Below are 27,244 nucleotides of genomic sequence, written 5' to 3'. Positions count from 1 at the left end.
TAACAATAAAACATGCACAGATAGCTTGATCCATTTTTTAACCAATCAGAAACCAGGGCTGGTGGCAGCTACAATTATCACACTATAGTAAAAACAAGTGCTCACCTTATTTGTTAAAAAATCAATCATACCAGAAAATGTAAAGTAAACCATTATCTCTAAACACATACTGTTTATTTGCAAGCGTATAAAACTAGTAATTGTAAATGTGCATTTAAATAGGGTAATTACTTCTTTCACACTAGTCCCAGTGGTGATTATTACAGTACGTTTTAAATTATGCATATTTTATGAGGCAATCCATATCTCATAACCAAAAGGTAGATAAACAAATTACAACCCTCGGTTCAAACACACCTCATCCACATCTGTGTTCTCCCTCCTCAGTCGGCCTCATTCAAGGCCGGGTCAGTAGAGATGGAGTCTTTTTCTACAAGGAAGAAGGGCGGCTGTGTGCGTCAGGAGAACGCCTATCTGACCATGCACGATGGGCAGCTCATTAGTGACCTCGATGCTATGCAGTATGACCTGGCCACCTCCAGGTCTCAGGTATGACGATCCCTACACAGTTTATATCTGTGGATAAAGGTCATTTTTGTGTGCTGCAAGTCAGTCATACTTCTTTGTCTAAGGGGTTTGTTTAGACATTAGCAACAGTGTGTTTTTTTGAGGAAATATCTGTGATTCAAATGACCATAAACTGTTGTATGTGTATGTGTTTTCCTTTTTAGGTCCACCTCAGAGGCCCTCGGGTGGGGGTTCAAAACAGTGTGGCAGTCATGAGTGAGCAGATGCATCAGCTTCAAGAAGAGCTGGAGACTCAAACCACAGAACTAAAGTAACTCCATGACCTCCGACTGCTGATGTCGCTATTATGTGGCAATTGCATGCCAATGTATATACACTGGAAAATGAATTGGTGTTAAGAATATGCAATGTGCTATGGGGTACACTCAGTCGTTCATTATACTAGAATTGTCTATAGACAATTAGAGATAGAGAAGATACTCCTACTGGGGCTGGCTTGATTGTGGCTTTTTAATTTCACCTTTTGTCTTGAAACTGTTACGTTGGCTTCAGATTGACCTTGTGTTATTACCGAACAACCTGTCCTTGTGTGTGTTTCCCAGGGCAGCAGAGCTGAGGGCAGAGTGTAGCCAGGAAGCAGCAGCTCATAGTGACATTTTGGTGGCGACTCTCACTGAGGAGGTGAACACGCTCAGAGAGGAGCTGGACAACAGGACAGCCCTGGGCAAACGGTGACACCTTTATCCGCTTTCAGTTTCATTAGTGTACAGATTACAGTACAGTTCTTCTAACATTTCGGGTAAAAGCATGTATACCATATGAAACTGATCTTCTACAATGTCTTTTGTTACCTGTTACATGTTCATTTTTTTGACTGAACTAAATGAAAGGATTGGCTCGGACATAATCAGATATTCCATGTCTAATTTACTTTTGCGACATGATTGTTATTGCTTTAGTGCTTATTCTCTGCCTCATCCCTTTCAGGGCCGAGCAACAAAGGAACCAAGCTCTTCAAAATGCAGAGAAACTCAAAGACGCCTTCAAAGATTATAAGGCTACAATTTCCATTAAACTAAAGAGGGTAAATTAGATTAATTTGAACTATTTAAGTACATATGTATATATTTGATATTAACTCTCTTTTTAGTTGCATGTTGATCAAACATGTTTTTCATTTTGTTTTTAAGGTGATGGAGAGCGAGAGCAAACTAAAAGAGAGTCTTATTGAGTGTGACAGAGAAAAAGAGGAGCTGGAAATGAAGTGCACTGTGTTGGAGAGAGGAAAGGCAGAACAGAGCCAAACAATTAGGTACGTGAGATTAAATGTCCGATTTCATTGTTTGTGGTGTACGTAGATTTCAGATCTAATTCTAGAAGCAGAGGTAAATTGGAGGATTTATCATCAATTAGATCTTTCAGAAGAAAAGGCTTTTTATTTGCTGGTTAACATGTTTTATCCATGATCTTCTCCCTTGTCCACCTCCCAGCCAGTTGAAGGAGGAGGGGAGGCAGGTCAAGTTTGCGGCCGCTGGCCTCCAGGCTCAGCTGGAGGAGGCTGGAAGAAAGGCTTCGCATCTAGAACGGCAGCTCATGGAGCGGGGCGCTGAGTTCAGGGAGCTGGCCTCTCTGCGAAAAGAGCTGGAAAACCTGCAGACTCTGACCCAGAGTCTGGAGCAGAAGGAGGCCCAGAGCCACAGAGAGGCTCAGCAGAGCCAGGTGGAGCTGGCCAGCTTGGAGGCCATACTGGCCCTACTGCATCTACGAGAGGTGGAGAGGAATATGCACAGTCACATCGTTGTTTGTGTTCTCATGTCACATGCACATTTTGTTAAGATGTTTGACCTGAGGGATTGTTACATCATCAGTATATTTGTTTGCCCAAATATGTTTCCATATTTATCACTGATCTTGCACAGGGGATAATCTGTTTACTGCTGTGTTTACTGTTATCATGACTTTTTTAATTTCAGGGTGCTGTGGGGACACTGTGTGTCAGGCCCTGCATGTTTCCCCCAGTGGACTATTCAGGAGCAGCACACCTAATGAAGCTAAAGCCAGGTATGCTGACAAACCTCCTGTTTACTTCATTACATGCTGTGTCATCTATTTCTATTAAAAGAGATGTAAGCTTTTATTTATTTTAATTTCAGGTTCAGATTCTACCTCTCCTGCAGTTTCCATTTAATCATATTGCATACACTATTTTTCTACCCATCTTTCTCTTTTAACAATATTTTTTATCAACCCCGATGGGGACAAGCGGTTGAAGATGGATGGATGGTTAAAGAAATAAGTTTATCTAATTAGACAGTAAAGTCGGCATTAGATAGCAGGTACCATGTATCCATATTTGTCCAGGTCATCGTTATCCCCAAAGCAATTTCAGTCAAAAGCAACTAGACTTGGTTATTTGTGGAGATCCACACCAGTTAGTAACACCAGTCCCAGCCTGGTCAGATGCGTACATGAATTGATGAGGCCTCTTGGATGAGAGGTGAAACGTCTTCCTAGACAAATAACATATATCCATGAAAGCATTCCTGTCCTTTCTTTCCCTGTCGCGCCATCCTTGCAGATGAAGGCTACCAGCAGCTGCTGCGAGTGCTGCAGTCCATGGAGACTGAGCGGACCAAACAGAACAGCCTGGTCGAGCGGCTTCAGGAGCGTCTGAGCAGGGCCCAGGAGGAGATCTCTTCCCTGCAAAGCTCCATGGCCCAGAGAGCCTCCCACTACCAGAGCCTCCACACGGAGCTGCTGGACAAAGTCAGCCGAGCCACCGACACAGAGAAAGAGGTAATGTGTCTGATCTTCTTCAGAACTTCTGTCTTTGTTTTTTGTTTTTTTAAACTTTTGCACGACTCTATTTCCTGCTTTAAGTAGATTAAAACACCTTTTTTGAACTCTGTTATCAAATTTGTGCAGCTGTTTTATTGTCACAGGTTTGTTATTTCCATGTGTTTTGCAGCAACCTTCTCAGCCATCATTTTTAGAAATATTCTTTTATATTTTTACCAAGCTTGAGAGGTAAGTTTTGGTTCTAACAGATAAAAAAAAAAAGTCTTATGTGTGTGTGTTTCACTTCAGTTGAAAAGAAAAAGTGCACGTGCGGCTTCGTTGGAGAAACAGTTACAGGAGAAAACCTCGGCCTACAGTCAGGCTGCACTGACGAACACTGAGCTGGAGAATCAGCTTCTGGTACAACACCCACATGTTTTTTTCCTCATGTGTTTGTCATCTTTTCCCTGGTAACATCATGACACCACAGCCAGACACGCAGAGGTTGTGGTCAGTTTGTCTTTGGATATAACTGGACATCTGCCAACATTTAGTCATGATTCACAACCCTTTTTATCGTGGGTTATAATTTGTTCATGCTAGAATGTATTCTCTAAATCCACCGTTTACGCTCAGTACAGTTTTCACTTTTCTAATTACAGGAGAAAACCAGCACACTTCAGCATTACCAGTCACTGATGACCAAGAAGCAAAGAGAGTACCAGCAGTCTTTGGAGAAGTGTAAAAAATCCCACTCTCAGCAATTCACGGAGCAACAGCACAGAATACAAATGGTGATCATCTACTTCTACATACATCTTTGTCTCCCTCACTTTCTCTCCACTGAACTTTCACAGTGCAATTCTGCTCCGCTGTTCATTTAATTTCAATTCTACTCAACCAACCTATGCTTTAAATCGTAGAAAGAGCTGGAGATACATATAAGGCAGCAAAAGTTAAATTTCCCTGTAACATTATTTTCCTCTCTTCTGCAGTTGCATCTCTCCGTGGAGGAGGCTCAGTCTCGGGTGCTGGAGATGGAGCAGGAGCTGAGCTCACTCCAGAGGGAGCGAGACGAGGCTCAGGAAGTAGCTCTCCTGCTGCAGAGCTCAGTGGACCAACTCACACAGGTCAGGACACTCCCTTTGTGTATCATTTTACCTTCACTTGAGCAAAGTTCAATTAAATTAAAGGTACAACAACAATAATTCAACCCAGACGTGTACTGTTTATATATTGATTTTATTACAGCAGAGGCAGGTTGAAGAAAGACACAATGAGGAGTTGCTGCAGAGTTTCAAAGAGCAGGCGGCTCAGTCTGCCAACAAGGTTTGTATAAAGGCCTGATTACCATAAACAAACACAAATAATCTAGATTTAAGTGCACAGACACATCCAGCAGAATTCACAAGTTCTGTTTGTACATCAGGTGTGTGAACTACAGTCGTCTCTGTCAGCGTGTGGAGAAGAACTGAGCTTGTACCTGCAGCAGATGGAGGAGGTAAAGAAGAACTATGAGAGTGAGCTGCAGAAGAACAAAGACACGGTACAGTGTTGCATACAATGAGACAGTTGTTCAAACTTTGAGATTGTCTGTTTGCATCACATTTTGCACAAACTAATATCTCTCCCCTTATCTGTTCAGGTGTCCTCGCTGCAGGAGAAGCTCCACGCCGCCAGCCTGCTTTGTCAGAGCTCCAGTGAGCAGAACCTGCAGCTGCAGCTTTCTCTCCAGCAGCAGCAGACCATGCTGACTGAGAGCACTGCTCACATCTCCGAACTGGAGGAGAGTCAGAGCCAGCTGCAGAAAGAGGTCAGCTGGAGACAGTTAAAAACCTTCTCAAATACCAGGTTAACAAGAAAATATACACAAGAAAAAAAAGATATAACACCATGAAGTATTTTAATTCAAAATATCTTGTGACGCGAACAGGAATCTGTTGTTTTTATTTCAGCTTTAATGACATGAGAAACTTTACAGGATGCACTATTTTAGGGCATAAAAAGAAACACTTAATACAACAGTTTTTTTATTTGTAAAGTATGTAATTGACACAGGAGTATACAAAATAGGCGATACCTACTTTTCATTTATTGAATTACCAGAGAACATGCTATGTCATGATATAGGTTGTTACCAAGATATGAAACGACTACAGTATATCCGGATAGAAGATCTATATCGCCATAATCAATCTTCTCTGTGATGGAGTTTACTGATTCATTTTCATTTCCACATTTTATTCTGCCAATATTAGTCTCCCTTTTGTGTATCAAAGTAAAACAGGAGGAAAAAGGCTCAAGTAGCTTCTGATTTGCAAAGATCGAACATTTCTTATTGAAGCTTTGAATTGTATAATATATAAAAGCAACCTGAAGCTCATAAAGAACAGAAGATACACATAAGGATAGCCTAGATAACATTCAGACATATAATCTTACTGATACACCCCACACGTCACACACTTGCACACTGCTTGAGGGAAACCGCTGCTGGAGCTTGTGATTTACTTTGTAGTTCAGCACATTTTAATAGCTGGTTGTACTTTCTGTCCTTCACAACAAACGGCACAACGGTCCATTCACTGAGCAGCACAGGGACGGTATTGTGGAGCTTTTCTGTATTTTAAGATCTGATCAGCGTAAAAGACAAGAGATCAGACTTCCTGCAGGGAGAGACTGTGTATTTTTCATTGTTCATGATAATGCTTTATTTTTAAGATATTGACAGTGGACAGTAATGAATATAGATATTTACATATCTGTGTAAACATGCCGGATTATAGCAAAGCTGCTAATTTGCAGCCGTAGTCCTTAATAGGTAAAATAAAAGAATGTAATAAAATAAGAAGAGACAGCAAATAAATAGATAAAATACAATTAGAGGAAAAAGTATACACAGCACAACACATTACATATTAAGAAGGACACCAGACCCAAACAGGATTTAACAATGGGATAAAAAGTAATGTTCAATTAGTTCAAGTCCAGTTACTGGTCGCACTTTTGATTTGACTTGAGCCATTGTTTTGTTGCAGCAGTATGTCAGGTCTGCGCTACAAGACAAAAAATTAGAATATCTTGGCATGGGATTGTTTATTATCTTCTCTAATTTCAGTTCCTGTGATCTTTCCGGTTTTGTACTATGGAACCGAAAAAATGGACGTCCTGTTTGATTTCACTTAGAAGGAAAATAAAAAATAGATGCTCATGTTTTGTGTCTAACCGCAGGTGTCCAGTCTGGAGCAGCAGCTGGAACGAGCCAGGGCCTCTCTGCAGGATGAGGTCAGGAACAGACAGCAGGATTTCCAGGATACAAACAAGGACCTGCAGGAGATGAACCAGCAGAACACACAACTCTCCGAGTCTGTCAGGTAAGAACGACTGTACGCACGGGGACACTCACATTACTCTCAGGAACGAAAGGAAACAAGCGTTAAGATGCAGAATCCTTTCAATCTCAGTAGATTTTGGAGTTTTTACCATAGTTGTTGACTTATCTTCTTTTTAAGACATAAACCATGTCACCGGTGCTGTTACAGAATTATTTAAAATATTACACTATTAAATATTACAACTATTTTGAAATCTCATTGGTTCACACTTAAATCTTTTTTTTGTTGGTTGTAATTCAAGATTCCCTAGTATCCACTGTTGCAGCTATTTCATGCAGTTTGTATGGGGCTTTTTTGTTAGTGACTATTTTCTGACAGAACATTCCTAACAAGTACGCTGTTCTTCTATTCTATCGTCCGCTTTAACAGTCTGTGAGACAGTCTTATGATTACACCACATCCCATTTTACTGTAGGCACAGAGCAGCCAGCCCCTATGACCCATAAATATCTGTATATAAATGGGGATCTTTCTTGTTTGAGACTGGGATATAGGAGCCTGACGTATTTGGAGTCATTTTATTCTGCAAAAACATGTTAGTAGTTGAAGTGTGCCATCAAAAGACATATTTGTTTAGCTCAGTTAAACTTGTCTAAGATCTGAAGGGATTTTCTTCTCTCAAAGTCTACGATGGGAGCCCTGCTCACATTGAGGTGAGCAAATGGACATGCATGCCCCCAGCTGCAACAACAACATAAAGCGTATACTGCTTAATGCTTTATGTGTATTTTTTCTTTGTGTTTGGTGCATTTTAGTCTTTTAATCTTTGTACTGATTATTTTTTCCCGTGTTTTTCTCCTTGTGCTTTATGCAGCCATCTGACATCAGAGGTGACAAAATTTCGCGGGGAGCTGGTGTCTAAAGATTCGGAGCTGCAGCAGCTGAGGAGGGATGTCGCCGTCAAGGCTTCTCAGATCAGCCGCATGGACGAAAGCCTGCAACACATGAGCAGCCAGCTCGACAGGAAGAGCGACGCGGGTAAGTTTCAGTGCAGATTAGAAGATTTTAGTCTCCGTTATTTTACTAATTTGTATTCTGCAGGGAAGAGACAATTAAAGACAGAACTACAGACAGCTCTGGCTTTAAAGTCAGATTTCAAGATCTGAATCTTCTTCACTTCTCTCCTCCCAGTGAACGATCTGGAGGAGAAGCTCCATCGCTGTGAGGCCGACCGGCTCAACTGTGTCCAGCGGGTCCAGGTCCTGGAGGGACAGCTTCAGGCGGTGCGTGGAGAGTTAGCCGAGGCTCTGGAGAAACTACGTGAACTCAGAGATGTTCTACAAAGAACCCAAACTGACGCAGATGAGTGGCAAGCCTCGTTGGAAAAACTGACTGTCCAACTTAGGTGAGGTAACGCCCTCATGTGAAATATCTTCTGCACACAGGGACAAGGGTCGAGCCTCAAGCGAAAATGACGTCCATGTGCCGATGGCCAAATAAGATCCTCCGCTGGATCGGGCTCGTCTGTGTTCGAACATGTGTAACACAAACTCACCAATAGAGACACACACACACACACACACACACTCACACTCACACTCACACTCACACTCACACTCACACTCACACTCACACACACACACACACACACACTGACATAGGGCAGGTTATTGTCCCAGTGTCCCATTTAAAGTCTCACTTTGACTCTGTCTTCTGGATCGTGTTGTGGCTATTCTTTGTTCTCAGATGAAGTTATAAGTAGGTAGTATTTATCCAAACAAAAGTGCTGCTAATTTTATTTGTGGTTTTATAAAACAACAATACTTCATCTATACACATTTTTAACAATACCGCAATAATACTAATAACTATGATATTTTGGTCAATCGTGACATGATATTTTTCATAGTGTTTCTAGGGTTTACTGAAGAAAACCTTTGCTGATCTGCATCTAAGGTGGAACTTGTGTAATGTGTCATGTAATTTGCTGTGATGGATTTACCCGTATGCTCTGGTTTCTGATGTAATACTTTTCTATTTAAAACCACCCACACAGAACTGTGTACATTTGGACCACGTAAGCTGTACGTCTAACACACTGTGTGCAGCTAATTGTACATTAAGCACTCAACTGGACGTACACTCATGAACCAAAAAAACAGGATGCTACATGTTTCAGTCCATTAATCATTAGTTACTAAAAGAAAAAAAGTCAAGTCAAATTTTATTTATATAGCACATTTATGACAAAGTGCATCACAAGAAAGTGCAAAGTGCAATAAACATTAGAATGACAAGATAGTTAAAAAAAATGCAAAAGAGAGAAAATTTAAAAGGTAACCAGGTGACACTAAGTGCAGGCAAGTGGAAAAAAGGGACTTAATAACAAGAGACTGCGCTGCATGGATGTGGATGGGGAGGCGGCTTCAGAGTCTGGGGGCTGCCACAGCAAATGCTCTGTCCCCACTCGTTGTTAGTCTGGTCCTGGGCACTTACAACAGCAGTTGGTCAGCTGACTGTAGAGCTCTGGAGGGGGTGAAGGGGGCCAGACCCCCCAAAAAAGATAACCTTTAGCAAGATCTAGGTCAGTCGTGGTCACCCTAAAACAATAAACAGTAGAAAGTCCTGAAATGGTGTTCCCTGTATTTGTCCCTGCAAGAATCACACGCAGTTATTCAATTAAAGTGTGTGTGTGGCTTCACAGTGAGACCCAGAGGGAGTTGGAGGAGAGGACTCACGAGGTCTTAGATATGGACACTGCACTGAAGGAGAGACAGGGGGAGCTCCAACAGAGAGCACAGCTGGTACAACACACACACACACACACACACACACACACACACACACACACACACACACACACACACACACACACACACACACACACACACACACACACACACACACACACACACACACACACACACACACACACACATACCGTATATCTCATTTAATCTGCAGAATATATTTTGCTGCCATCTCATTTTTTGGTGTTTCTGATTTCCTGCGGCCGTACCCGTCGCCCTCAAGCTGGGTCAGCTGGAAGTCGCCATCCGAGAGCACAAGCTGGAGATGGAGAGGAAGGTGGAGTCTCTGCAGCGGAGCCTGGAGGCCAGAGAGAGCGAGCTGAGAGACACACAGATGAAGCTCACAGACAGAAACATGAAGGTCAGGAGCACACACAGAATAAGAGGGCAAAACCCTTGAGAAAATGTTCTGTAAACTCGACCTTAATAGACATTTAGAGAGGCACTTTTATTTTTTTAGTTTAGAGCGAATACACAACTGCATGTGCAATAACTTTAGAAGAGAATAGGAAAAGGGAACGTTTGATCAGCAGCATTAATGTACTGTGAAATGATATTGATGTCAGTGTGTGTAAAGCTCTAAGCTGAACATTCAAGAGGAACCACGGAGAAATCGTCTTAACCAACAGTCTTAACCAACAAAAATGTTTTGTGCTGCAAAATGGCTTCTGTTTTTCTTTTTTTTTCCTTTTCTATCTTATTGTAGGTATACAACTTAAATAAAGGAAAAGTAAAACATCTAAATTGGCAAATTAGATTTATTAAAAATTTTAAAAATACATTAAAACTTAAGAAAGAAATCGTAAACATTTTTTTGATCAATTAGAAATGCAATGAAGTTAATTCAATTAAATTAACAGAAAATAAATTCAATTAAATAAAATAATTAATTTGAAAATTATTAAATTTGACACATGAAGCAGAGAAAAATATTGACACTACTGAACAAATCTTCACCCTTTGATGGGGGTAATTCTACATTTATCACATATTTTACAGTTAATCCACTGATGGTTATGAAATCATCAAAGATCCAGCTCCTGGTTACCATGGTTACCATCCGCTGTAATATGAGATAACGAATAACGATTATCAAACACTGTCAGCGACACAGTTAAACCCTAAATCTACATATAGGCTTTAAAATGTTTGTACACCTTATGTTTGCATTTGTTTTGTGCTTCATAGAATTGCAAATAAAAAACACAATTTAGTTTATATATTTTACTACTAAAGTCGAATAGAATTCCTTATCTTGTGTCTTAGAAGCAGTTTTCAATTAAATTTTATTTACAGTGCCATATGATTTACAGAGACAATTCCCCCATGAGCAGCAACAAGTAACACTAACTTTAATATGAATTCTAATAATTATTTTTGTTTTATTTTTAGTTTTGAAAATGCTCTTTCTTGTTTAATTAATTTGGACACTTAACGTAGATATATGTATATGTGTATATGTAGATCATCAAACTGCATGTTGGTGTGTGTGTGTGTGTGTGTGTGTGTGTGTGTGTGTGTGTGTGTGTGTGTGTGTGTGTGTGTGTGTGTGTGTGTGTGTGTGTGTGTGTGTGTGTGTGTGTGTGTGTGTGTGTGTGTGTGTGTGTGTGTGTGTGTGTGTGTGTGTGTGTGTGTGTGTGTGTGTGTGTGTGTGTGTGTGTGTGTGTGTGTGTGTGTGTGTGTGTGTGTGTGTGTGTGTGTGTGTGTGTGTGTGTGTGTGTGTGTGTGTGTGTGTTTTAGGAGTCCCAGGAGCTCGGCCAGCAGCTGCGTGTGTGTCAGCAAAAACTCCACACTTTACTGCAAGAACTCGAAGAAACCCAGCGTCACTGTGAGGCTTTGACCAGAGAGCTGGACGCCACCAAGCTGCAGACCAAAGAGAAGGTGAGGTCCAAGAGCAATTTATATGATTTATTCTTTGGTGTTTAGGGTAAAATAATAGGAGGAGTGCCTTGTTTAAGACGGATTTGGCTGCACTACTATTACCAGTGAAGTGTGTCTGTGTGTGTTTGCAGGAGGTCCGGCTGTGCGCTGTGGAGGAGGAGTTGGCACTGAAGGAAGCAAACTGGCTGCAGCTGGAGGCCGGGCTGCAGAGCATGCTCACCTCTTTAGAGCAGGAGCTGGAGCTGGAGAGGGAGCAGCACAGCACGGAGGTACTTACCTGGATCCAGGGGCCGTGTTCACAATACATTTTATCTTAGCGCTAACCGTTTTCCTAAGGAGCACTAAAACTTCTTAGGTAAGAGTAATTTCTTCAAACCAATTCCCAAAGCCTCGGAGACCAACTTTTACTAAGGACTCCTAAGAGAAAACTAGAGGGCGAGTTTGACCTTGTTGCTATGGATGACGTCATGTTCATCCCTTCTTTGCTCACAGTGATAGGCTGAGAGGGTATGCGTCCGTAAGAGTGAATTTATGATAGAATCTAGGTCTGGATAGGGCGTTTATCGTCTGGTGCAAAATCTTCCTGACCCACAGCTGAGAGACGCCAAGATCGTCTGCCTTGCACAGCTGCATTTTTGCCGTGGACAAATAGCGGAGAGTTGTACCAACTTTAATCTGCGGTGATATTAGGTGTTTTTTATTGATGGTAACCCTGACCAACTCTACCACGTTCGTAATGCCATCTCCATTAAGGCGATACCTTTTTAAAAGCTCATTGTCATTGAATCTCTCAAAAATGTTGACCGCAGCAGCCGTGTGAGGTCCAACCTGATTTACTCTTAGTGTCTACGTTTTTATAGATTACGGAGCTACTTTGAGCGCTAAAATGCTTTGTGAATTACACTCCTCTTAAGAAGTTAGCAGTCCTAAAATTAGTCAGTCATGAGTCAGACGCCCCTTATTTTTAAGAGTTACTCCTAAATCAGCAAGTTAGGACCTACTCTTAGCCTTAAGATGTTTTATGAATACGGCCCCTGATCATTAAATATGCCTCACCACTGGCGTCATGACGTGAAACAACCCACGAGTAACACCGTTGTTTACATCCCTTGTCATCATAGTTTTCTACTTTGCTTCGGCCTGCTCTTGAAACCCCGGCTCAAAATGACATTAGATGTTGTAATTGACCTTTTATGTTTTAATTGACCTTTTATATGTTTTATGTGTTATTTCTCCCAATGCTTTTAATGTTTTATGAATTGCCTTGTTGTTGAATTGTGCTATACAAATAAACTTGCCTTGCCTAGATTCTAGTGAACACGTTTGTCCGTAGTGACTGGTTAGTGAAAACCAAATCCCCCGCAGATGTCAGTTAGATTTAGAGCAACGTCTCACTGAAGGCGTAAACAAGTTGACAATTCTGTCTGATAACAAGCAAATATGGTACAGAAGCCACTGACGCTTCAAGACGGGTGTCGTCTTTCTACAAATGATGCATTGCATCAGACTATCCGGCTGTTCAGTCTGATGTAACAACCTTTCAAAATACGATTTCCAGGTCCAAACATCAACAGCCGAACATGTGAACAATTACGATTACCTCTTTCGTCAGTTAGACATATTTTTTATCGATAAGAAAGAGATAAAATGACATACACGTTGTGTATTTAAAAACTCAGATCTGTTCAAACAACGGGGAACACGGCACTGCGGCGTTACGAGGCTCTGAATGGCTTGGACCTGGAAATCATATTTTGAAAGGATGTTACATCACGTCTTAACAGCCGGATTGTACTAGAAACAACTAAACAAGGGACGTTTCAGTCTTTAAACTCGATTTTTTAAGGACTAGAACATGTAATGCGACAGGTGATGCTGTAGTGCGGGTTTCAGTTGTGCTGCAACTCTTAGCTCTTGGCAAACACTTGTCACAAGGAAGTGATGTCAGTTGTTCTCTCCATCAACGTGAGGGAGGTCTTTTGGGTTTCACTCGTGGATATTTCTTTCTGTTCATCGCTGTCGTTCCCTTTTTTGTGTCTTTGGTTTTGTTTCTTTTCCTCTTTTTTTTTCTTTACAAACGTCAATTACAACGTGTGAGTTCCTTATTTTTTCAAAATTAAGTTTCTCTTCTTATGACACACAGCTGATTACACCTCAATGGGACAGTTGTTTTTTTTAAGTGGAGTTGAATGTTGTACTAATCCATAGTGTGTTACCTACAGTAGGTGGCGGTTGGTACACTCCAGTTTGGAGAAGCAGGCAGGAGACAGGTAAAGCCAGGGTTTCCCAGTATATAGGTAGCCCGGCCTAAGCATCTGTGATGTTTAAACATGTATTTTTAACAGGATTTTTAAACTAAGATATATTTAAGAAGTGGAACAACTCCTTTAAGGAATAACTAAAAAGAAATTATTTTTGCGCGTATTGTGACGCTTCTCCCACTGCCGAACTGCCTTCTGTCTGTGTCAGAGTGAGTTTCATACACACACACACACACACGGTCAGCAGCAGTGAGAGCGAGCATGTGTGTGTCTGTGGGTATAAAGTAAGTTACTGAGTTAGCGGTAACGTGAATGTAGCAGAGCAGTGTGTGTGTGTGTGTGTACAGCATATTATAAATACTTCAACTCCTCAAGACCCAAGACATGTCCCTGTGTCTTTGCTTCTACCTTCTGATTCAGTTAGTTAAATTAAATTTAATTGATTCAATTATTAGCTCCAAAGCTAACAAACTCCTTCAGCTGAGGTTCACTGCACCAACATTTTAAGGTGAACCGGCTATCCTCAATTTAGTGACAAGCCTCTCCTCTGAGTTTTGCTCAGCATAGTTCAAGTTTTTATTTTATTTTTGAAACATATCTTTATTTGTCCCTTGAGTGGTTAAATACTGTAAGGTTGACTCTGAGACCAGCCACTTGCATTGTAACGAGGAGTTGCTGGATTAGATTAGTTAGACTTCCTTGTCCTGCCATAACCTTTGGGATTACCTGATAACAGGGAAATGAGGTGGATCATAGTCTTATCAGAGCAGCACACCAAGCTCCATATCAGCTTGTAAAAACCAAACTTGTCTCATCCGTCTGCTTTCCCTCCCTCCCCTCAGCTGGAATCACTTCAGCAGACTCGAGGCCAGCTCCTCAAAGTCTCAGAACAGATCTCCTGCACCATGCTCTCCTCCCAGGAGCAGCTCGCAGTGAAACTTCAGCAGAGCCAGAAACATCTTGCGGAAGCCAAAACCCAGCTGCAGCAAACTGCGACTGAGTTGGATCGCACCCGGAACCAAGCCAGTCAACTCCAAACACAGAGAGACCAGACTCAGACCGAGCTCCTACAGAGTAAAACCCAGCTGGAGCAAAGCAGGATTCTGTACGAACAGACCAGAGCCCAGAACAGTCTCCTCCGTGTCCATCTGGAGCAGCTCAGCGCGCAGTTAAATCAAACCAGAGTCCAGGCCGCCCAGCTCCAGAATCACCTCCAGGCCTCCAAGGAGTCCATGGAGACCTCTGAAGAGTCCCTGCTCATCAAGGTAGAGTGCTTTAGAAGTGTGAGAATAGCTAAAGTTGCATTCATTTATTATTCAATATAATATTAAAAAAAAGGTTGTGTTGTCGTCTTCCTGCAGGAGTCTGAGGTGACGCGTCTCCAAACAAGGATCTCCAGCCTGGAGCGAGCTGCGGACCGCCAGCACCTGTACAACCACACGCTCTCTGTCCCTGCTCTGCACACACTCACACACTCCCCAGAGAGCTCCTCCTCTGCTCACTCCCCTCCTTCCTCCCCCAAGAAGCTCCAAACACCCCTCCCCTCTTCTTCACAGGCTTACTCGACTCACCTCTCCCCGACACACGCACGAACTTGCTCATCACCTCCTGCTCACTCGTACCTGCAGCCAACCTCACCCCCTCATCACCAAACATGCGACTGGTTGCAGAGCAGCGGCATCGACTCCTCTCTGGATCTCCCTATGAGTCTGAAGGCCACACTGAGGGAGGCTTTGAGCAAACACCCATGGGAGTCCTCCTCCCCCTCCATCTCCTCTGTCCTTTCCGAGGACCACAGCTGGCAGGGCCTCAGAGCCGCGGAGGCCACAGCGCCCTCCGACCTCTCCTTCAACCCTCTCACATACATGCTGGACAATCGGGAAGACAGACACCCCGGCATGGAAGACACCTCCATGCAGGAGGGGGACGAGGGACAGGCTGGGGAGTCGAGGAGGGAGTCAGTGAGCACTCTGGTGGGTCAGGACGAGGAGGAGGACGTGAGCTCACTGACGGGGATGCTAAGGTTTGTTAATATGACGTTAGCCATGCAGGAGGACCCGTCTCTGTGGAGCTCCACGGCGCTGTCACAGACCGGACGCAGCCCAACACGCCAGGTAACAACGCCAAGTGTCAGTTTAAAGCAGAATTCAATGTAAGGATTTGCTGCATTTCTCTGTTTTAAATCATATCAACTGAATATCAGTGTTTTTTTTTACATTTTTAACAAATTTATCAAGTCAAAATTTATTTGGATATCACATTTAAATAAAAAAAAAAATGCAGTTGACCAAAGAGCTAAACAGACCCAAAATACCAACACAAATTAACACAAACAACAGAAGAAAAGAATGAATATATAATTGGTAAAATAATTTCTGTCCAACATGGGTGTTTATCACTTTTCTTTCTAACATGCACAGACTAAATGATTAATCCAGAGAATAAATTATTTATTTATTTTATTTTTTTACAATTTATCACTCACAGAAAACAAAACAGAGTACACAAGATAAAAGATCAGATTTTGATACGCTTTAGCTGATACCAAGCCTCGTACCACCGGAACTGATGCTAAGGACTAAACCAAAGAGGTTATAATAATCTTTCGCTGTATGTTTTTAGGGGACAGATGATACACTACATGATATTGTATCAGTTGAATTTAAAGCCCTTAAGAAGTTGGTTTCAGTGTTCTCTACAACCTTATCTGTCCCTGTTAGTTTGTAGTGAAATGAGGAGGTGTCGTATAATTAACTCTAACAAAAATTCAGCTCAGAACGGAGAGTTGCGCTGCACATCTGCGTTGTGAGCTGTGCATATTCCACAGGTTTACATAAGACGGAGAGCGTTGATGTGAAGTGATCTTCAGATGTTCAATTGCTGTTAAGACAGAAATAGATTTCCTTCTTCGAGGAAAGTAATTCATGCGATTACTCTATCTGGGAAAATTGGATGATTTGACTTTGATGATTGGTTCACAAAAAGTACATAACATCAATTTTTTCCCCAGCTTAGCTCCACCCACTTCAAACCAGCCTCAAACTAACTTTAAAATGTGTCCAGGTTGGATCCACAGAATATATGTATATGAAGATTGACGACACATCTTCACCTCCTCCCACGGTACAAAAACCAAGCCCCCACCACAGCGACATCCTGGTTGATCCAATAAGGAAGTGCCAGGTTTCATAATAGAGCAGTTTGTCATTGACCCCCATGTTAAACAGGCCGATTTCACAGCTTAATTAAACCTGTTTAAGACCTGGTATAGAAAACATACTGGTCTGTATGTTTGGTCATATCTCCATGACAACACATTGAGGGGGTGAATTTTTTGTACCATGTTTTTATTTTATTGGAGGTTAAAGTTTATGAATAATTACGGGCGTGGTCTCTTGAGTGACAGCTATCCGCTGGCCCTCACTTCTCCTCTGAGGTAAACGTCAGCCAGATGGACGTATCTCTCCCCCCCAAACGTCACATACATGCCCTTTTTTGTTAAGAGGAAATGACGCAGAGTCAAAGATTGACAAGATGGCGACTCCCGTAGGCGAGGATGATTGGATCAAGTTGAGAGAACGGACCTCGACGGAGACGCTGCGTCCATTTTTTATACAGTCTGTGACTAAAACTGAAATCAAAATACCCCAGACACAGGCGCTGGAGTCTGCGCAGTAGTGATCAAGCGATCTGCACGTCGATCACAGCTGTCAATCATGACCTTTAACCCCGTTCTTATAGCATCAAATAGATAAATAAAACTAAACTTAACAGAAAAACGAACGCTTGAACAAATAAAAGATAAGAACTACCAAATATGACAGAAACCATCTTTGGAAAAATTTCATGAGGTTTGACTTTTTAGTTTTGCCCATGTCCCTTTCACTAACATGGAGGGGGCGGCACTTGTGACCTACACTGCAGCAGCGATCCAGAGGTTTAGGTTTCACTTTCCGGGAGCTGTCCGTCCTTCATAGGATGGTGTGTGGTTGGTGATGCCTCACTGATGCACGTTTCCTTTTCCCTTTTCAGATCGATGTCAAGGAGACATGAAGCCGTGTTTCTCAGGAGACGTCCGAGAGGAGTGCAGCTGTTCACAATACACATTCATAAAAGTGTCATTTAATCTGCCCCCGTTGGTGTGTATTATTGAAATCAAGCTTCAATATTGTTCGTCAGAGGAAAAGATAAATGATGAGCACTACTTCCCAGTCTGTAAATGATCTACCGTGTTGTTGTTTCATAAAGTATAAATGTAGCATTTCATGTTTCCTAACTGATATTTATATATATTTTACACAAGTGAATAAAAGATGTTTTTTTTTATACAAGTTTTTTGCCTGCCACTGTGATTCTTAGTTATTCTCCAGGGAAATGTAAAACGCTGCTTTCACTAACATCTGTTTGGATGTTCCCATGCTGCTGGTGGCTGTGGGGTCATGTTACCAGAGCAACTGGCAGCTTCCTGTCCAGAAGAGGCATGTTTTGGCTCAGGACCGTGGAGGGAGTTATGCTGAATCTAATACAGACTCAAGCTGGTGAGCTTGGATTTGGCACTCTCACGTGGTTTACGTAACGAGAACATCGACATGTTTGGGCTCTGGAGAGGTGAATTTTTACTCGTTTTGCTCATCACATGAAGTCCTGTGTGGACTATTATTATGAGTAAAAGCTTTGTAGACGAACAATGTTTCCCTGGACCCCCTGGCAACAGTAGAGATGCAAGTACAAGAACCTGTGGTTAGGAAAAAACGACTTAAATCACACGTCAACAGCACAATAACAAAAAGTACTCGTTATTTATTCCAGTGAGCAGTTCAGCCCTGAGCTCTGCTGCAGGTCATATAAAGTGTTTGGTTTGGCAGCTGTAAATGACACTGTGAGTGATTTCCTGCCTACATAAGAGAGGGGCAGTTCATATATTTCCCCACCACAGGCCGTGTGTGTGTGTGTGTGTGTGTGTGTGTGTGTGTGTGTGTGTGTGTGTGTGTGTGTGTGTGTGTGTGTGTGTGTGTGTGTGTGTGTGTGTGTGTGTGTGTGTGTGTGTGTGTGTGTGTGTGTGTGTGTGTGTGTGTGTGTGTGTGTGTGTGTGTGTGTGTGTGTGTGTGTGCGTGTGCGTGTGCGTGTGCGTGTGCGTGTGCGTGTGCGTGTGCGTGTGCGTGTGCGCGCGCGCGCGCGCGTGTTGGACAGGAGAAAAGACAGCAATCATTTCTGTCCTACGCTCTTCAGGGCGTCTGCTGGGACTTTAAAAGTTACTAAATAAATTGAGCAGCAATTAAAAAGTATAAAAGTCTTGAACCCAACATTTTGCAGCTTGTTCTCAATGTGTATATTCGTCCAAAGAGGTTTCGTTTGTGTTGTCAGTAGTGGGATTCTGTGTAGTTTATTTATCCTGCTACTAAATTTGACGTCATCTGAAAAAGCAACTGTTGGCGTGCTCGCTGCTCACTGACTGCTGCGTGATTATGTTATGTGATGATCTGTTTCATGATACGTGATGATGCCCAGAAGTTAAGCTGCCTGTATGTGCTTTCTTATAATCAATATCCACATCTACTCACTAAGTTAAAGTGTGTTGCAGTCAAAGGTCTTAAAGGTATTAAATTTAACTTCAGGATTCTGCATAAACTGACGTCTAAAATGTACACTTTCACGCCTTAACAGATCATCCCAAGCTGCAGCTGCTTACTGGTCATTTAAGTTGTAGTTTTATTTTAGCACCAGCGTTTTGATTGTTGTACGCGTCTCTAAAAGGACACGTGATGTAATTGTCTCAACTTGTGTGAGGGTGTGAAGATAAACACGTCTCCCCAGTGGGTTAATCAGAAATTCCCTCTGTGGAGATGCAAAGGTACAGCATTCGTATCCTCAGGTGGCCAAGTCTCTCTTGCCAGGAGCAAGTGGCTTAGCCCTTAGGGACTTGGCTTTGGATCCAAAGGGTTGCCAGTTCAAGTCCCCACAAGGTCTAAGAGAGGAGGGTGAAGTGGTGCTGGTGGAGAAGTGCCAATTCACCCCCCATGTGCTTTATTTTATGGGCTCTTATCATGTTTGGTGTATTTGAGCAGTAAACAATAAAACTGTCTCGATGGCTTACGTGCCGAAAAAGACCATGGGATGATTTTGCACCAGAATTACACTTGTGTATAATGAAAATAGGACTGGGATTGTTATTTCATTGGACCAGTTTGATCATTTTTCAACCTTTATTAGATCCAACAGACAGGTAATGGGATTAGAGGGGGGGGGCATGCAGCAAAGGGCCGCAGGTTGGAGTCAAACCCACGGCCGCTGCCTCGAGGACGTTCAGCCTCTTTACATGGGGCAACTGCTCTAACCACTCAGCCACTGGCCGCCCCTCTGTTGGTATATTTGACCCTTTATCTTCTCACACTTTACCTTTTGTTAAAATCCTTGGCATGATTGTTGACCGCGCCCTTCAAATTTGACAATTAGTTCAGTTGTCAAAACAATATCCAAGTTAAAGGCCTACTTCATCTCTACCCCAAAGATCCGAGAGTTCTTCATGCTTTAATAACCTCTCGTTTAGACGACTGTAACTGTTGTGGGAGAGGAAGAGTCATCTCATCGTCTACAGGTAGTACAAAATGCATTCGCTCGTCTTCTAACTGGAAGAAGAAAGCGTGATTACATAACACCACTGGTCGGTTTCAGGGTGGATTTTAAGATTTTATCGCTTGTTTTTAAGTTGTTAAAGGGGTTTGAGTCACCTTATCTAGCAGAAGTCCTCCATCTTGGAGCACTTAGATCTACCAATCAGATGCTCCTCGATCTTCCCAACACCTTTCCATATACGTAAATATATATCTTTATTCATACCGTACTGTTTTGCTTCTTATTTTTCCGTGTTGGTATTTTTGTGCCTGTTAAGCAAAGGTCAGCTGTGGTTGTTTTAAATGTGCTGTATAAATAAAGTTCAACTCGATCATTGATGTTTTATACAGTTTTTAGGATCACCACTGTCGCCCTGAGAGCTTTTTAACTTTAGAGGATGTGGTTCTCTCAGCGGTAGATTGCGTGTCAAGTAGCTGAGCTCTAGTTCCTCCATCGAACTTCCTAAGAACGACGTGTCTGCACCATTTCAAATAAAAAATAGCAGTTCTCACTTTTATGTGGAAGCAGCGGATAAGATTTCAGATGGATTATTGCTGTTTACCCCGACCTGATTCTGCAACTTTTCTCGCTCTTCTGCTTTTTACAGATGAATTCTTGAAACAGTGGAAGGTACACACTGATCGATACTAAAACCTTCGTGAACTCAACAGTTTTCAAAATAGAAGTTTCAACGTGACGGAGTTTGAGTGCAGAAGTTGATCGCATGGTTTGCACAAAACAAAGCCCTTGGCAGGACGGTTGTTGTTGTAGAAACGAGAACCAGGCGTGTGTGCGTGGGTTACTTCAGGGGGGTGTAAACCACACGTCTATATACACACCAGAGATGTAGGCGGGGGGGGGGGGGGGGGGGGGGGGGTCTGTCTGGCACACGAGTTAACCACAGCCGGCATTGCACGGCCTACGGTGTTTATTGAGTATAACTCACGGGTGGTGTACTGTAATAAAGTAATAATAGTATGATTAAAGCAACTCTATCCTTGTTTGCTCATGGTGATATCAGGATGTTGGCTCTGCAGGTTGTTGATGCGGAAGAGCAGAATCACATGAAGGTCAGGCACTTTGATGCCCTGTTTATTCTGTGTCTTGGTGTTCATCAGCTCATAGTGAAGCTTTTACTGCAATCCCTAAAAAATGTGATCTGTTTTAGTTTAAAATGAATATTTTACTGTCTCAGATGTCAGTCCAATTTGTATTTATTGGGTCAAATCCATAGACTGTATAAAAATGGACGTAGCGTCTCAGTCGAGGTCCGTTTTCTCAACTTGATCCAGTTGTCCTCGCCTACGGGAGTAGCCATCTTGTCAGACTTTGACTCTGCCCCATTTCCTTTTACCAAAAAAGGGCATGTATGTGACGTTGGGGGGAGGGAGATACGTCCATCTGGCTGACGTTTACCTCTGAGGAGAAGTGAGGGTCAGGGGTTTAGCTGTCACTCAAGAGACCACGCCCCTAATTATTTATAAACTTTAACCTCCAATAAAATAAAAACTAGCCTGGTACAAAAACAATCACCCCCCTCAGTGTTGTCATGGAGATATGACCTAATCATACAGACTAGAACTGTTTTTTATACCAGGCCTTAAAAAGGTTTAATTATGCTGTGAAAACGGCCTGTTTAACATGAGGGTCAATGACAAACTGCTCTATTGTGCAAACTGTGGACACTCTGAGAACTGCAGTTTTTGGCACTTCCTTATTGGATCAACTAGGAAGTCGCTGTGGTGGGGGCTTGGTCCAATCAAATATAAGTTATCTCAGGACACTTTCCATATAAAGTGGGTTTAGACCACATTCTCTAATTTACAGAGACCCAACAATTCCCCCATGAGTTATCAATCAATCAATCAATACTTTATTTGTTAGGGACAGTGCACATTAATGAACAACGATAACAACATATCACTGTAAAAGTGCCGGATTATAGCAAAGAGGCTAACTTGCATCCGTAGGCCCTGCTAAAATTTTTTTAGAAAAAATAGAAATACTACTAAATAAATAAATAAAATACAAATAGAAGAGAAGACACACCGCACAATACATTACATTACATTACTCAGGAGGACACCAGACCCACACAGGGTAAAACAATGAAATAAAACGTCTTGTGCAATATGATACAGACGAGTCAGTGGTCGCACTTTTGATTTGATTTAAGCCACTTTTTGAGTTGACCTGTAAAAGAGGAATATGTGGGGTATTTCCTTATTGTGGAGGGAAGACTATTCCAGACCCCCCCCCCCCCCCACCCCCCCCCCCCTCCCTACAACAGACGACACAGTCTTCCCAAATGCAGTGCGCCTGTGGGGGATCTCAGTCTCCTCTAACACAAGCCCTGCTTCTCATACCTTGCAGAGTCCTTTTCTTTATGAATTCAGTCAGTGGTGGTGGAGCGGGACCATGGAGACTTTTATATACACAACACGCAAATCTAAATGTTTTGAAATTATGGAAACTCTAAAAATTCTTGCAGATGTGGTAGGGGTTTCTTTTATAGAGACTGTCTATTGGTTTAAGTGCTGTCGTACATGCCAGAGACCAGCTTGTGAAGCATTAGTCTATATATGAGAGGATCATACAGTGTAAAAACATCAAAGCTGCACTGGTGGGTAATGAATTCCTAATCTGTTTGAAATTTGCCAGGTTTTATTTGACAGAGTTAGACACTTTTTTGATGTGTTTCCTAAATGAGAGTGTCGAGTCCAGGATAACTCCCAAGTATCTGAACTCGCTCACCAAAGCGAGCTCCTCCCCTCCCAGAAAGACACCAGAATGATCAGCATTTGCCGGCCTTTTAGCAAAATACATACAGACATTTTTTTTTAACATTTAAAGAAAGTTATGAATCAGTGAGCCAGCCCTGAATATGAGACATTGCTGTCATGAGTATTTGAGCTGCCTCTGTTGTGTTTTTCGCAGGGGGTGAAAATCACTGCATCATCTGCGTACAACTGTGCATTTACACCCTTACAAACATCAAATGAATCATTAATGTCACAAGCTAGTTGTAACAGCAACGTCAGAAGCAGCAACTTGGACACTGTAACAGTGGCAACAATTTTTTTTCTGGGGCAAGAACTTCAGACTCTGCCATGACAAGTTGGAAGGAGGGATAGAAACCCAGAGATGCACATGTGGAAGAAACATGACTGAGAAAGTGAAAAGTGAATATTTGTAGACCTTTCTATTTTATATTATATTGTTCTACCATACACCGCAATGTCCAGCATGAGTTTAAGTCCTCCTCCTACTGTGGTCGAGTACTGCTGAATCTTAATTCACCTCCATCCAGTGTCAATAAAAGTTCCAGTGTGAGACATCAGATCTCCTGAACTCTTCCTCAGTCTCCAAGTCCACTGGCTCTCTGCAGCCACGATCCAGGCGTGTGTTTGTCCTGGAGGTCAGACTGGTGGAGTGGACATTACAGGTGCATTCACGCCCATGACATTAGCGTTCAAAGGCCTTGATACACCCGTCACCAAGGAGCCGTGCAGTCCTTATCTGACCGCCAACACACCCAGGACAACTTGTGATAATTTGGACGTGGACTTCCTGGAATAATCTGTGAGACATGTTCAAACCTAAACTTCAAACCTGCTTTTTTAGCCGGGCATTTGATGAAAAAACGTATTCTAAAAGCCACATTTTATTTAACTACTACAGTACTCCTTTTCATAGCTTTTAAATCTTTTATTTAGTTTTATTATCTGACATGCTTTGATCTCTACTGTAAATATGCTTCTGTCTTTTTGTAAATGTTTTTTTATGCTCTACACCACTGATATTATTCTGTCTTGTCAGTCATCTTTGCAGCACTTTGAACGGCACAAACCCGTCTGAAAAGTGCTATACAAATAAAGTTTGATTGATCTTACTGTGCAGTGCAGTCATGATGGAGAAAAAGCACAGATCTACGGTAGCGCAAAGGGATCCAAGTCTCTCCCAGAAGAGCTTTCAGGGTTTTTTACCAGGAGGGAAAACGCCACGACGAGGGAAAACAGCCATTAGTGACATTGATGGAAGGTGGTTGTTATCTCCTCCCACAGCTCTCCACAATCACCGAGGTGCAGCTCCCTGGTTTTGACCTTTCCCTCTTTAAACTGAACACTTAATGAGGGTTACTGGGTATCCTAGTTACCTTTTTTATGACTACTCAAGGTCAGAGACATCCGTGCGTGCAGCAGCAGCTTTGGTTTAGCACCAACGAGGCTCCAGAGCCAAAGGGCTGAAAACCTGAGACAACAAACGCAGAACGACATGTTGTCCCTCAAAGCAAAAGTAAAATGTCCTCCTATTAAACATCTTTTCATCTTTTAAATTTAAATCAAATAGTCTTTTTTTACGAATGCATAAACAGGGTCACACATCTGTCCTGTTATTTGACGACAGCTTTTGACTCAATGTTTGGAAGCTGAACACATATTCATTATTACTTTTTGTGGTTTTACAGCCATTTTGCGTCTCTTTGTGACAGTTTTCTCCCTTTTTGTAGTTATGCTGTGTGTTTTTGAAGTTTCTTTGTGTATCTTTGGGGTTGTTGCTCCATTTTGTAGTTTATTTCTTGCAGTGTCTCAAATCGCGCAATCGTGCCTTCTTTACTCACAAGATCAGTACAATCAATTCCCCCAGTAAGTGCTGTCCCAAATCACACTCTGCCGCCAAACACAAAATGACGATTGTATTTCTTCTTCTGTTTATTTTTCCAGAAGCTTTTCCAACAACTCTTCTGACTCAGCACACCGCCAAAAGTCCTTGTGATCCTCTTTTCACATTTATAAAGTGAATCTAGTTGTTTCCGCTCCGTTGCTCTGTTGTTTCGCCATTTTCCAGTTTGAATGAAGTCCCGCCTCTTCCGCTGCGAAGACAAAATGGCGGCGATTGAGGGCGTTGAGTATCGATCCACACTCAACACTTTGGCCGTTTTTGAGGGTGCAACCGGATAAATGCAGTGTACTTCCACCCTTAAAAAAAAGCCAGTTTGAGGCTGGAAGTGGGCGATTTGGGACACAGCATATGTCTCTTTGTAGCCGTCTTTGTGGTCATTTTGTGTCACTTTGCTGCTGTTTTGTGTGTCTTATGGTTATTGTGTCCCTTTTTTTTTAGTTATTCTGTGAGTTTTTGTAGTTGCATTGTGTCTTTGTGGTCATTTTACAGTATGATTTCTGTATCTCTTTGTGTCTCTTTATCGTTGTTTTGTCCCTTTTTGTAGTTATTCTGTGTGTTTTTGTAGTTGTTTTGTGGCTCTTTATAGTCTTTTTACCCCTTTTTGTAGTTATTCTGTGTGTTTTTTTTGTTGTCTCTTTTTGGTCATTGTGTGTCTCTATTTGGTCATTTTGTGTCTCTTTGCAGTTGCTTTGCGTCACTTTGTAGTCATTTTATATTTTCTTTGCACAAAGATCGTAAACAGGGAAACAGTCGGCCTGGCTCTGTCTGAAAGTAACAGAGGTTTGGACAGAGATGTTTCTCTGTGCATCCAGTCTTTATGCTAAGCTATAAGCTAACTGGCTGTGGGTTCCAGCTGCATATATAACACACATGTATGAGAGCAGTATCTAACTTCTCATCCAACTGTCGGGACAAAAGCAATTCAACGTATTTCCGTATATTATTTGTTTGTTATATGCATCAAACACATTGAGCTGCAGCAGAAACGCTTAAATACAACAAACTGTTTGGTCGTTTTGGTTTTACTTGGCCTCCTGATAATTCACTGGGAAAGTGGGGCAACTTATTTCTGCTTCATTTGCCTCAGTGAACTACAGCATCACTTCTCACAGCGTAAGCCTCTGACTATAAGAGTCTAATCCATTTTGGGTTGGTTGTATTGTCACTGTGGAGGATGTGCATCAGTCAGCTGTCAGTGTGCGGCACAATGGGGCTTTGGCAGCGAGCCGTTCGGCCTACATGTCAAGTCCTGTTTGATGATAAGACTCACCGACCCCCAGTCTGGCCCCAGTGTTGTCCCAGAGCACGCAGATAAACAAATGAGTTCAGGGTGTGAATGAAATGCAACAGCATCAGGTGCTTTTCACCGCAAATACACTTCTTATCCTGAGAAAACCAGCAACAACTCTGTGTTTGAAGAATTGATTCCAGGGGATAGAGACCAGACATGAAAACAGATGTTTCCTCTTTTTTTCAGCTCCTTCAGTCAAATCTAATTTGAATATTGCGGTTGCTATGGCGCCCGCATCAACACAAACATCAGTCAAATGAGGAAATGTCACATGTTATTGGTTGTGATGTGTCAACACTTTGATAACCAGCTGCTGGAGTCATTTTATCTAATGAATTACAAACAGTGGGACCTGTGCTTACATTATGGACATGTCAATAATGATTAAGGGAGCTTTTTTAAATATTTATTTTTTGTCACAATTGTTTCTCACTTCCATTTAAAACTACAACGTTCAACAGCTTTAGCAGCATCATGTTGTATTCGTTTTACCTGCACTGTACCTTCATGTAGGTTTGAAAACGTTCTCTTATCACCGCATCAAAACACAGAGGAAGTGAAGTGTCAATCACCCGTTTCATGGGAAAATTCACCCACAACTGAGCCAGATCTGCTGTGTAAGTACATTTAATCACCATTATTGCTCCTGTGTGTCTTTACATCGAAGCTCCCGCCTGCAGATGCTTTTGTTTCTGCGGAATTGGAACACATTGTCATCCTTGTGTGCATAACATTTATGTATAAACAGTCATGCTTCTCATCACCTCAGAGGCAAACAATCAGTCCAAATAAACACAGTCTGCGGAGAGAGAGAAGAGGTGCAGCAGGTGGAGGCTGGGTGGGACCGGTGTGAGCATGTCTTCAGGGTTGAATAGGGATTTGCTGTGTTTAATGAGCAGCAGGTTTCTGTGCAGCGCGGTATCAAAGGGCTGAGATGTGAGCCTGGTAAGTGTGTGTCTGGTCTGTGTGTAATGAGACAGCGCACCGTCAGAGTCAATATTTAGCATCCTCTCTCTGTGGTGTATGTGGTGTCGAATGTCTGCAGAGGTGGTTTAAAGTGCATTT

The 27,244-nt window shown here is 42.2% G+C and overlaps 1 protein-coding gene across 1 annotated transcript; it reads left to right on the top strand.

Moving 5' to 3' along the window:
• Nucleotides 1-735: 735 nt before the first annotated feature.
• ccdc18 (coiled-coil domain containing 18) lies at nt 736-17,803 on the top strand. The gene is made up of 23 exons (XM_083928374.1): nt 736-838; nt 1,131-1,259; nt 1,516-1,612; nt 1,719-1,840; nt 2,019-2,298; nt 2,502-2,589; nt 3,107-3,324; nt 3,616-3,726; nt 3,969-4,100; nt 4,302-4,436; nt 4,558-4,635; nt 4,736-4,852; nt 4,952-5,119; nt 6,538-6,680; nt 7,516-7,679; nt 7,833-8,046; nt 9,346-9,445; nt 9,675-9,812; nt 11,192-11,332; nt 11,464-11,601; nt 14,436-14,858; nt 14,955-15,707; nt 17,626-17,803. The coding sequence occupies exons 1-23, from the start codon at nt 780-782 to the stop codon at nt 17,644-17,646; spliced, it is 3,969 nt and encodes a 1,322-aa protein (XP_083784500.1). The 5' UTR covers nt 736-779; the 3' UTR covers nt 17,647-17,803.
• The last annotated feature ends 9,441 nt before the right edge of the window (nt 17,804-27,244 follow it).

This window comes from Echiichthys vipera, assembly GCF_963691815.1.
Source record: "Echiichthys vipera genome assembly, chromosome: 15".
Classification (NCBI taxonomy): domain Eukaryota; kingdom Metazoa; phylum Chordata; class Actinopteri; order Perciformes; family Trachinidae; genus Echiichthys; species Echiichthys vipera.
Note: the sequence above shows the minus strand (reverse complement) of the source record. Positions and strands in the feature narration are given on the sequence as shown.

What these genes read in the sequence shown, in the direction of transcription:
- ccdc18 (XM_083928374.1), top strand. Translation starts at nt 780, where the DNA reads ATGAGTGAGCAGATGCATCAGCTTCAAGAAGAGCTGGAGACTCAAACC. An exon ending in TCCAACAGAGAGCACAGCTG is followed by an intron (nt 9,446 to 9,674) that starts GTACAACACACA and finishes GTCGCCCTCAAG; the next exon opens with CTGGGTCAGCTGGAAGTCGC. An exon ending in AAGAGTCCCTGCTCATCAAG is followed by an intron (nt 14,859 to 14,954) that starts GTAGAGTGCTTT and finishes GTCTTCCTGCAG; the next exon opens with GAGTCTGAGGTGACGCGTCT.